Genomic DNA, 13,200 nt, shown 5'->3' with positions numbered 1-13,200 from the left:
AATTTCTTGGAAAATTGGTATATGGATGGATCTACTTTCAAATTCACAACAGCATATCCTTACTCAGAACTAGAGTACCCCCAGATTGGCAGTTTCAGTGTGTGAAAACTAAATTCACTATTATTGCAACTGTCATGACCATGATTTGATAGCGTACCTATGACTTTGAGAGCTATGACAATCATGATAAATCTGAATTCATGGTGAAACCCATACATTGTTCACAACCTTATATTGTGGTGCATATAATATTCATGGTACAGTAATTCATGTCATGCATATTCATGATAATGCTCCCATCCTATAAATATTCATGCTTTAAACCTTGCTTATATAATGACACAATCCTGGAAACATGCTTGGATAACTATGGATTTAGTGTATGTTCTATGACAACCAACATGACATCATTTGTGACTAGTATAACAACTCTACAAGAAATATGATGGATATGTTTGTGAAAAACTATGCATTTGAAAATTTCACAATTCAATATTTAGATGACAGAAATTTGTTAATATCCTTCAAAAGACATATTGGGTAGTAGGGATTGTATGATTAAATGGGCATAGTGAGATTTCACAAAAATTGCACCCTCAATTTTGGTCAAAGTCCAGTTTTTAACATGTATGCAATGTTTGTCCAAATACTAATCAGGATCTGAAATAGTCAAGCTTCATTCAGCATCTTTCGTGTAAAATTCATGATTTTGTAATTAAGTTCCAGATTCAGAACTTTATTCCACAACACAGTTTAATAGCAGATATATCGGCGCTTGCAATATGCCTCTTGTTTTCAATAACATGGGTTTTTTACTACTTTTTTAAACTACTGCTCGTCTATTTATTTTATTAAGGCAATGGTTTCTCATTGATTTTTTTTGCAAAATCTCTCAGTGCCAGTTTAAGTCAACCATAGTCATAGTTACAACTTTTATACCTTTTGGGCTCTAAGGTAAGTTTTTATTTCAGATTTTGAGTCTTGACCTCCGAATAGTCATCATAGTTCCAACTATCATAGTCGCTGTTACTATTTGGTGCTGACAAGTTGACAACTAAAAGACCTCAAGTCATGTACCTCTATTGGGTAGAATAGGTAAACGAGCACAAAAAATTCATCCCATTTTTATAAAAGGTAAAAATCGCAGAAAGCATACATGTTGATATGCTATCCGAAACAGATGAACTTTTAGCGTTTTCTTCAAATGAAAATGAGATAGATATCAGAAACACACTCTACACATATCCATTATCTTACTTGAAGTTATCAAGAGTGATAGTACATAAACATTATCTAATGTCATTCTCATGTTTTCTTTATGTAACACACCTTTCCTGGATGCACGTCGTCGTAGTTGTTCTTTGATGCATTAAAAATAACAAATCATTGTTACTCTTGGCATTTTGTAGTGTTTAAAGCATGTTAATGGATCCTGTGGTTTCGACCCTTATATGGTAAAAAAGGCGTATCTTACATTTTTTTACTTCGATATGATTTGTTTGGGTGTGACAACCCTGGATAACCCAAGAAAAGCTTGCTGTGAAGCTTATTGGGGTCCATTTGAACACCAGGACTTCACTAATGTTACTTCAGTTTGCCTTTCACCTTGGCACAGATCACAATCTTGCTACCAAAATGAGGTTCTCTGTGCAAACGCATGCGCAAAAAGTGCATTTTTGTTTCTCGCACTTTTCTAGGAAATGCGTCAGAAGGCATTTGCAAAGTATATGTGGTAATTAAAGCATGCGTTTGACTTGTGTACGTACACACAACATGCACTTTGCAGGTAGAACCTAATTTTGAGCTGACTGTGTGATCGCTGGATAGCGTTGGTTCACTCTCTTCAATGACCTTCACTTGATAAAAGGATGTAACTTGTAAAGACAATGGGCTATTCCATTTAAAATCCACACTACCCCTGTGGAAGCTTTTAAAAATATCTTCCACAGGGGGAGTCCGCATTTCAAATGGAATGAACATGTAAGCAACTCCATTTGAATCTCGTCCTCCCTCAGCAAAAGATTCATGTTGAATCTTTCTCAGAGGGTGAATGGAATTTAAATGAAGCTGCCTAATGTGTTCTTCCATTTGAAATTCATACTCCCCCTGTGGAAGATATTTTCAAAATCTTCCACAGGGGTAGTGTGGATTTTAAATGGAATAGCCCAATAATATGAAGATACTTTCCTTTTTGTTAGTGGTATAACAAGAAGACAAACCCCTTTTACCATATAAGCCGATACAGGAAGTAGAGAACACAGATATGACCTCCAATCAATTTGATGTGCCACTAACAGCTCTCAACTTTAATATGACTAAATATTTTATATTGCAGTTTTCAAATAAGTACAACTGTCACAACAAGATACATTAACATGGTTTAAACCTTCAAAGTCATTACTTACTTTCCTACAAATGAAAGTGGCTCTATACAAAGATTGCATTTAGCCATTTGTAGACATTATTTCTAGACCCACTAATCTTTAAAAATGAGTCAAGTATACCGACTTAATTTGCTGATTCTTATGGAAATAAACACATTTGAAATATCATCTTTTTCCTATCTTGCACAAGCACATCAAAAACAAGCACATATTTCACATCAATTGCATACTCTGTGATGTGCTTTATTGCACGATTATAAATTTGATTATATCACATAACAAAATCAGATGATAAATGAATCAAGCAAAATTAAAACATATTATGTGTGGTAGTGAATGGTAAATCGTGGCACTCAAATTATAAAAAAAATCTCATTAATAAAGAAAATATAGTATGAAGTATCGTGCAAAATTATACTTTGATTGCAAAAAGCGAGTAACATCTGAAACCAAATTAAGATTATTCGTTGTGTTAACACATTCCATGTTCAAGTGCAATGTTTTATATGCATATAAATATGTGTAATACTGATTACGCATTCAATAGAAAGTTTTCAAGCAATTTACCCTTGTTTACAAATTCTTCAGGTACGAGGAAAGATACGACCACATGTTGCGTTGATGAAAGCGTAGATGGTAGCACGCACAGAGGATTGATTGGCAGACGATAGGTTACCATGACAACGACCCATTAACAAGCATGGGAAAATAGGGATTTAGGCAGAGGAAATCATTTAATGGATAAGAAAGAGGAAGATAAAACAAAAACCAAGAAAAAAATCATGATAAAGGATTTTAATGGTTTTAGAATTACCTTTTTTCTAATGCGGTTCTAACTAAATCATGCATATATCTAATGATAGCTCGACTTGTGAAATATATTTCCTTTCTAAAACTAAATGGATGCATATGATGCTTTTTTTTAAAGTAAACCTGAATGCATTCCTGCATGTTTACAGAAATTTTTGTCTGCTTTGACCAAAAGATTACACAATATGTCGCAACAAAATCATGAGAAATAGATCTGTGTAACACTGCAGGCAGAACTTCCATGACCAGCAAGGCTTAGGTGAAAAACCCTGTTTGATGGATCTAAATTTAATTTTTTTAATATTTATTCCTGAAAAGTGCAATGTGCCATCTATATTCTAGCTAGACTTCTCCGTAGTCCACTTGCCCATTTTGCATACTCTGGCCATTACATTTAAGCATAAAACTCTTGATTTATATTGATTTGTGTGCAACTGATAGATTTTCACATCTGTATCTGATCTTTTCAGTCACCGCACTCCCTTTTCGGGGTTCGCTATCAATAAACCGGTAGATTCCAAAATCAGAATTGTTCAGTATTAAAGTGAGCCATTATAATTATGCAAGATAATGTTGCATTCAGTTACTTTTATTGTCACTAATTATCTGATATTTTTAACTCTTTATGACCATTTTACTATTGAATACTTTAATTTTAATAAACATCAGTATAATTTTGAGTTCAACGAAATGGGTTCATCATGACTAATAATAACATATTTTTAATAAAATTCGACTATGGCATAGTCTATACTCTAGCAAACCTGATTCTCTAGAAGGCTTCAAAACAAAGTTATTAATAAAGTTAAGCTGAATTCTCGCTATTCACAATAAAAGGCGCCGCCAGCGGTTTGCGATATAATCGTGATGTATCATGGGAAAAGGTCGACATCCAGTCCGCATAATCTGAATATTACCATGCTATTACATAGGAACACGTGACAATAATTTTTTAGTTTGTCAATATAACGGTATTATTACGCAAAATCGATAGAGAAAAAATTAATTGTGCACATTTCAAATCACATTATTAAGTATTTTTTGAGTATCGATTCGCGTGTAACACCTTTATTTTGACAAACGTGTTCCTATGTAATAGCATGTTAATATTTGTATTGCGTGGACTTGGATGTCGATCTTTTCCCATGATACATCACGATTACATCGCAAACCGCTGGCGGCGCCCTTATTGTGAATAGCGAGAATTAATTACTTGTCAATATGTTAAGCAAATGATCATTAATTTAGTTAAAAGAAATTTATAATAAAAAGTTTTGTTTGTATAAACACATTCCTGTCTTTAGATTTGAAGCTTGAAATTATGTGTTGAAGTAAGTGATATTTCACATTTGGCAACAAAATCTTGTTACCAGGGCATTGTGTGATGCTCATTCGTTAAAATAGGGGTCTAGGAGCGACGTTAGACCACAGTCAGGGTCCAGAGGCAGCAAGCACCCTGATATGGGTCCAAGAAGTAAAATGCCTTGGAAGAATATCATAGCCATAAAATCATATTGTTTTGACAAAACCTTGTAACTCCAATATAATAGCTGCTATGTGTTAAATATGTAAACTAAAGTATATTATATTGTACATATTTAACACATAGCAGCTATTGGAGTTAAGAGGTTTTGACAGAACAGCGACGATATCATCTGAAAAGAACGATGAGCTATTCCAGTCAAAATCCATATACCCTGTATTGAAGATATGGCTTGAATCTTCCACACAGGGAGTGTGCATTTCAAATGGGATTACCTGAATGGCAATTTCATTTGAAATCTACACCCCTATATGAGAGACTAAAGTCATGTCTCAGTCCCATAGGAATGTATGAATGTCAACTGTAATAGCCCAATATTGGCTTGAATCTTCCACACAGGGAGTGTGAATTTCAAATAGGATTACCTGAATGGCAATTCCATTTGAAATCTACACCCCCTGTGTGGGAGATTAAAGTCATGTCTCAGTCCCATAGGAATGTATGAATTTCAAGTGTAATAGCCCAATATTGGCTTGAATCTTCCACACAGGGAGTGTGAATTTCAAATAGGATTACCTGAATGGCAATTTCATTTGAAATCTACACCCCCTGTATGAGAAATTAAGGTCATGTCTCAGTCCCATAGGAATGCATGAATTTCAAGTGTAACAGCCCAATCCATTTCATTTATAGGAAAATATCAGTTACTCATCTCTACCTTGTTACTGAACTTTGACCTTTTCTGTAAATCCCATAATTCCTTGCGGTTAGACAGCAGATGTCGTCATTGACATCGCTACTGCACATTGCAAATCAATGTGACATCAAATGACGACATCTGGGGTCTAATGCAAGGGATTATGGTATTTACCGATCAAGATCAATCCAAAATCTAACTAAGCACCACTTTTGACCATGCTGTAAAGCTTAAAACAAATGGAAGACAATTGAGTTAGTCTCTCATGCATGCATACCTGGTCTGTGGTAGTTTGGTATTACAGGTGGCTCCGGAGACAATTGCAGAGGTCTTGGATACAGGTTTTTGATGTCATGTGTAGGAGACAAATAGCTCTGTATTTGATCCTGTACTTGATTATACAAACTGTTAGAAGATCTGGTCGGTGACATCGTCGGCGATTGGAAGCGACAGCTACTGTCAGGCGAAAGGCTACGAGATCTTTCTGAAGGCTAACATGTAAAGGAGGAGAAAAATATGAACATTATTTGTGGTATAATTCATGCATCATGGTGGGATGATTTTATCCACATCGGCAGAAGAAAAGGTTATGAGTTATGCACTGAATTATTGAGGCTATCAACTATACGTTGTTTGTGTTTTGCCTCCAATTTGGTAAGGATGTAGGTGCGTATTTTGTGGGTCACAGTATCAAGTTGTACATGGTACCCTAATCATACAAACATATTATATGTTTACAGGGGTGGTTGGTCAGCACGGCTGTGCTGTCAAGGTTTTGACATTACTACCAAACTTGAGGTATAGTACTTTTTGCATTGTGCAATCACTGAGGTGGGGGTGCGCCTCAGTTTCCCCAGTAGATACCCCAAATTACGACAAAATTCCTGGCGCTGCCACTGACCAGGCCTATTGGGCAATATTAACTTTAATCATGTGGTCCAATTTTTTGCTTTAGCCACTTTTTTGATTTCATAGTGTTTGTCCAAGATGTAATTTTTGACCGCTTTTTAAAGGGGTATCGGAGCAATTTTTTTGTAAATTTTGTAAATTTTGTAAATAATTTCAAAATTAAGTTTTAATGCCCATGAAATTTTTTGGATATATAAAACAGGTATGATGACTTTGTGATTGTTTTAAATATTTATGTTCTGTGTGTTCATAAACTGGCCATATATGGTCATTTTAGGTCTAAATGAGGCATAGAACTCGACAAGAAGTCAACTATTTGAGGCAATGGAGACAGAAAGTTCCTGCTAGATTTTGCTATAATGGAACACTCGAACTCAACAATGTACTGCAACAGTAACATGTCATATAACTCCTTGGATGAATCTAATATCAAACTTGATCAAATGCGCCATTTCTGCAACCCTTTCACCAAAAACCACATCATATACAACGTTCTGCTTATGACTACGGTCGAGGAGACACAAAAAGGAAAGATTGTATGATGATTCAAACTTTTATTTCAATTCATCAAAAAGATTTGACTATCATACATCCAAACTTGTGTTATAAATGTTGTTAACATCAACCAAAACCGCTCTCTTTCCGGATCATTTTCAACTTGGCTAATATGTAACTTGGATCACAGCAGCTGAAAGGAGTATCCCATCATGCATTGCAGTATATCTGCTTGCTCCATAGCAAATGTATACAAAATATAAACAAGAGCTGCTTAGATATTGAGAGCTATAGATTCACAATACTCTATGGGTGATATTTTTTCAAACAAAAGTCTAAGATTCCCTGATTTAAGCGAGTAATTGAAAGTTGAAGTGTGGGATTTTGTGTACATTTTCTATGGCACAATCAGTTCTATAATGGTACCGCAAAGCATAATGGGATACTTCCTTCAGCTGCTGTGAACTTGGATAATCCATATCTAAATTTAATTAAATTTTTCAAAAACATGCAGGATTCGCGTCTTTAAAGTTAAGATATGAAGAAATTCTAAAACGGTAATGTATTGTTAGTATAATCTTTGCAGGAATGTCAGTCATGGCTATACTGCGACCTACATTTGCCGTCTTGTCAACCATATAGACAGACCATTTGTTTACTTTTCTACGCTTTCACATCCCTTGATGATAGAATGGTAGCAGTAACTATTAAAGTCTGAGTAGGATCTCTGTTTGTGCTCCTGCTTGGATTGTCACGTTCCTATACAGATCATGATATCTTTTTATTCCTACCATGAATTTTAATACAAGTAATTTAAAAAGAGTAATTTCAGTGATGTTTTCTTCTAACTTCTTCTACAGTAAGATTTATATTTCATTACAATCCAATTTCAGGATGAAACTTGCACCTGGTCTTGTATCTAGAATTTTGCAACATAAATTGTGTATTTTCTTTAAAGGGCTTAGTCACTCGCCTTTGCACAGTACTTTTGTGGGACATGGGAGCACATTAGACACACCAAATTGCATTCTGAATACAAGGAATGTCATGATGTCAAATAATTTAGATTTTTAAAAAATTTGTGATATAATACAAATTTTATGGCAAATTATTAAAAAATGACATTTTTGACATTTAACAGTCCGCAAAGTAAACTTTCCCAATCTACTAGCTGTGATGAAAAGCCAATATGAAAATTTTGACCTTTCGTATTGAAGATATACATGAAGTTTCCCAAAAGAGGCTAAAAATGACTAAATCTGTCAGTTTCCTAACCAATCCACACAGTCTGCTGTTACACCAGGCTAATAAGATCAGCCCTTGATATAAACTGGAGGACACATACCACAGATAAAGAACTGTATGGGGAACTCCCAAAGACAACCAACAAAATCAGGAAAAGAAGACTATAATTTTCTGGTTACTGTTTAAGAAAGTACAGGGCATGTAGTGTTGGATCTAGTGCTGCAGAAACCCGGTCATGGCAAAAGAAACGTGGTGCGGCCAAGTAAAGCCTATGTAGATCTTCTTTGTGAAGACACTGGACAAGATCCAAACTAAATAAAGGAGCTGCATGCAGGACAGACATATCTGGAGAGCCATCATAGGAGTCCAACAGAGGTCGACAGACTGAATGAGTGAGTGATACATGCACATCAATTTACTGCAAAACTTATGAACATTATAATGAGGTCTGTTTTTAATTATAGGGGCATGGTGGCGCAGAGGAATGGGCTCTGCCTTGTAATCGGAGGATTGCAAGTTCAAGCCCCAGCAGTGTCATCACGTTGTGCTCTTGGGAAAGGGCTTTACCTTACCTGCCTCTCTCTACCCAGGGGTGAGATGGGGAGCTGTTACAAATATTGTCCATTGTGCACCGTTCAAAGGTATGAGCATGCTTTAGGCATTGTATGGCAGCTGACATATTCTAACGACAGCGGAATAAATGTTAAGTGCTTTAGTACATGTGCACATGTGAAAGGCGTTGTATAAATCCCAACATTTTTTAATTATTTTATTTAGTGATAGGCCTACTTACCGTCATTCTATTGCGATTATAATCATACAGCAAGGCATTTTCCTTTAGTTTTAAAGGTGTAAAATCTAAAAACTGTAAAAACAAAAAGATAGAAATGATAGATTATTTAATTGTTTAGTTAAGAATTTTACTTATACATGGATACTCATTCAAATAATGAGAATAAGCGAGCATATTGATCATTAATCAATTATTGCTAATCAAGTATAGCTTACCACTGACATAAATTGTTTTTCAGTAGGTCAATGACACAAAATGTTAAATTCTTGGATTGACCATTTAAGTCAATATTAAGCAATACTTGATTAAATCTCGCTAGAGATTAGCAGTAATTGATCAACAATCAATTATGTTCACTAATTATCATTAGTTTAATGAATCGTACATTGTGACTTCTGATACCAGAAAGTACAACCTTGTTCTAACCCCCTGGGGCACTACCTGCTGATCTAACATTGCCTCTGATTGGTCAATTATGTGATATCTTCACTTTAATCACCAATCAGAATGGAGCTTTGCAAATTATTCACCCCAATTTTTTGCGTGGTGAAATTATTCTAACAATGTTGCCGATTGGTCCAATTGATAATGAAAACTTCTTTTTCACCAATAGGCAGGTAGTTCTCATGGGGTTAAGAGTAAAAAAATCCATTAGGCCTACTCTTCACTAACAACTACTTGTAGAGTGACTGATTAGCTTGATTCTGGAATTGGGCTGTTCCAGATGAAATTCATACACCCCCGATGGAAACATGACCGTAATCTTCCACACAGGGAGTGTGAGTTTCAAATGGGGTTACCTGAATGGGTGACTCCATTTGAATTCTACACTCCCTGTGTGGGAGATTAAGGCCATGTCTTCCACAGGGGGTGTATGAATTTCAACTGGAAAAGTCCATTTGCAGTATGTGTGCCAATAGAATGCCGCCATGAGACATGCAAATTACATAATGACTAATGTGAAATATAATATCATATATGTGATGCGATCAAGCAAAATCAGTCGGAACTCGGAAATATCAAATTTTCAGTTTCTTATAGGATAGTAAAAAAAGCATTTACAAAGCTGCATTTTGCAGAAAACCCCATTGAAATTGAAAAACCAGTTCCAAAGATATGTGATGCGATCAAGCCAAATCAGTCGGAATTCGGAAATATTGATTTTGAAATATAGCCAAATAAAGGACATTTTTCCTTTTGTTTCCTGCTGTTTTGGAAACTCTTTAATTTTTCATATCTTTGGAACTGGTTGTTCAATTTCAATGGGGTTTTCTGCAAAATCCAGCTCTGTAAATACTTTTTACTATTTTATAGGAAACTAAAAATTTATTATTGCCGAGTTCCGACTGATTTTGCTTGATCGCATCACATATGAGCAATAATTGAAGCATTTCCAAAACAGGAAACAAAAGGAAATATTTCATTTGTTTGGCTATATCTCTCAACATCAATATTTCCGAGTTCCGACTGATTTTGCTTGATCGCATCATATATATTGTATTGTGCCTCCCAATATTCAAAGCACTTTTATATCAGTCAGGTCTTTGGGTTAAAAATTTCCAGTTACATCATACCCTATCAGATACTTGATACCTTTCAGAAAAAAAATTCCTTCATGTTTTAATGTTATGCAGCTGAGGTACATTTGGTGAGCAAATCTTTATAACCAAACAGCTTAAAATCAGTTTTATTTTGCTTTGTATTGCTTGTTTCTACCGTTTTCTCATACAATTTATTATTGTTTTCTTATTGTTTCTGATGTTACTACTTCTAAAAGCAAACAGTTTATTTAAAAATTTTGTTTAAAACCCCCAAAAATATCCTACAGACAGTCAGAATTAATAGGTACATTTTCACGGGAAAATTTTCTGGACACGTGACACCCATGGGCGCAGACATATTAGCATTATGGAATGTGACATCGAGCACAGCAGGTGGTCTACCAATGTATTTGAATAGGAAGAATTCTTCCTTTGAGGCAAAATAAGTTACTTGTCGCAAGTTGATAATGTTATGGTAAGAGTTTCCGTAGATAAATATTTTTTTCCGTAGATAGATATTTTTGAAATTACGTTTTGATGATATTGTGAAAAAATTAAGATAACATAATATTCAATAAATTTGCAATGCACAAATTTCTATCAAAATTGTGGTCAAAAATACTATTCCAATTCAAAATTACTAAGACTTGAATAGCGAGGTCACCGCCGGGGTCAGAGATCAGGCTCGAGGTTACACTCACATTGATACGCATTGGTCACATGTCCAGAAAATTTTCCCGTGAAAATTTACCTATTAATGTTGACTGACAGACAGCATGTTACTGTTAACTCACCAGTGCTTTACTTTTTGTACAGTCAGGATGCCATATTTCAGTTCCTGAAAAAGGAAGAAAAAATACAATAAAAGACATGCTGTTAATTATGATTGGCTAAATTTAGATTTGAAAAGGGCAAGGAAGAAAAAGACAAAATTCATGAGAAACAGGTCTCTCACATTTCCATCGTCACTAAATATGCCTACACAGTGCCTATTGCTTAAGTATTCCATAGAACATTTCACTTATGAAATTATATGTAATTCTGTCCTTACATAAATTTCAGCGGTCACACGGTTTTCTAAGAACTATACATAAAAAAGCCATTCCACAATGCAAGCCCTATAACCAATATGGACATAATACATTTTCCCAGTACTGACCATAGGCCCCTTCAAACACGCATTTAGAGGAAAATAGCCATTACATATAAGATTACTCGAAGCATAAAACAAGCCAGGGGCCAGAATAACTTTGCGGTGTCATGTTTCATTAATGCATCTCTCCTTTTCTCCTGCCGGACACTGCTTTTATATGTTGGTTTTACCGATGGACAATATGGTCGGAGATTGAGGTAATTCTAAGAGATAAATTGACTTGGCCTACAGCAAATGGTGCTAAAATAGTTTTGAAAATGAGCAGTGATACTATCCATTAAGGTTGGAAAACTTTGCTACAGATGTTAAGAAAGAAAGGACAGTTCACCGACCCAAAGTGTTACAATTAAACAAGGCAATATATAAACACATATCCGACTGGCACACAATCCAACTTGAAAAAAGGGAATGTGCCGGCCAGGGATTCGAACCCACAATCTACAAATGTTATCAAATGTCATTTCTGACCATAGTTTGACATCAAATATTGGACGACTTTTAAGCATGATTTTGTTCATGTGTTTATGATTGTACATCATTTATAGGGGTGTTGGATCTCAATCTCAAAGGTTTGGCAACAAATGGGAGTTATGAGCTCAAATCAGGATCATAATGCTTTCAAAGAATAATTTTAAAATCAACATAATTTGAACAAGGATTGGATGTGGTTGCTTCCTGTTTTATGGGCTGTTTAAATTAAAACAAACAAACAACAGACCTTGAGTGCTAAGCAATTCTTAGTAAACAATAAACAAGCAAACAAAAACACACAACAACAAAAACATTGCTAACCTGTGTTGTATGTAGGGTCTAACATAATATAGTCTGTAGTTAAATATTGTTGACTTTTTAGAATTTGTCATAAGCTTATAGAAATGGTATCTACTTTATGAAATTCTCAAACCATACCGGGATATCAATTTCTTCATGGTATTATGTTTTAACAAAGTATTCTTTTGTTTTAAGATATTACATTCAGTGGCGTACCGTGGCCGCTCCTACCCTGGGGGCTTTAGAAAATTCAATTTTGCCGCCCCTTTCTCAACAGCCCGAAAAGATTGACCCAAATTTTTTTCGGTGGTTTGAAAAAGTGAAGAGCAAAAAAAAATTTTTATACTTTTTCTTTACTAGTTCTTTTTGCCGCCCCTCTTTCTTCCGCCGCCCCTTCGTCTTCCACCACGCCTTCGTTTTTGGCTGCCCCCTGCTTTTACCCCGGGGGGCTCGCGCCCCCAAAATACGCGCATGACATTGATACAATTTGGAATCCCCTTTTGAAACAATGAGGAATCTCATTGTCACAATTCCTCATTGTCACATCAACATGTACTATGTCCTGAATTTTAATACCCTATGCCTCATATATGATGCTATCATACACAATAAGTAGAGCTAAGTAGGATATTAAGACTTTTCTTCCCAGATACAACCAAAACAAATACCCGTTTTCTTTTGTTTTTTATTGTTCCCGCCAACACTAAAACAAACAAATGATTCAAATTTAATGGTAGTTTCAAGAAAAAGTAGCATTTACAGTGTGAAATTTAACAAGGTGTAAAAGTCAACATTGAACATGGCCGACATTTGACTCAATTTGCTAAACGGTATCACATAATGTGGAATTCCTCTCTTGAAGGAGAGATATATTACATTACACATTATCTGTATGTTTGCAAACATTGTACAACATCAC

General features: G+C 35.2%; 1 protein-coding gene across 10 annotated transcripts in view; it reads right to left on the bottom strand.

Moving 5' to 3' along the window:
- The window catches only part of LOC140147895 (actin-binding LIM protein 2-like), a 428,263-nt gene that overhangs the window by 29,334 nt on the left and 385,729 nt on the right, over positions 1-13,200 (bottom strand). For 8 of the 10 annotated variants that reach the window (XM_072169674.1, XM_072169673.1, XM_072169678.1 and 5 more), the window contains 4 exons: positions 11,152-11,195; positions 8,817-8,888; positions 5,652-5,865; positions 1,330-1,359 (listed from right to left, as the gene is read on the bottom strand). In XM_072169674.1, the coding sequence (XP_072025775.1) occupies positions 1,330-1,359; positions 5,652-5,865; positions 8,817-8,888; positions 11,152-11,195 (360 nt within the window). Of the gene's footprint in view, positions 1-1,329; positions 1,360-2,951; positions 2,967-5,651; positions 5,866-8,816; positions 8,889-11,151; positions 11,196-13,200 lie in introns of all 10 variants that reach the window. The other 2 variants (XM_072169676.1, XM_072169677.1) reach the window with 2 other exon arrangements.

The sequence above is a fragment of the Amphiura filiformis genome, chromosome 3, assembly GCF_039555335.1.
Source record: "Amphiura filiformis chromosome 3, Afil_fr2py, whole genome shotgun sequence".
Lineage (NCBI taxonomy): Eukaryota > Metazoa > Echinodermata > Ophiuroidea > Amphilepidida > Amphiuridae > Amphiura > Amphiura filiformis.
The sequence above is the reverse complement of the archived record's forward strand: the minus strand, read 5'-3'. Positions and strand labels throughout refer to the sequence as shown.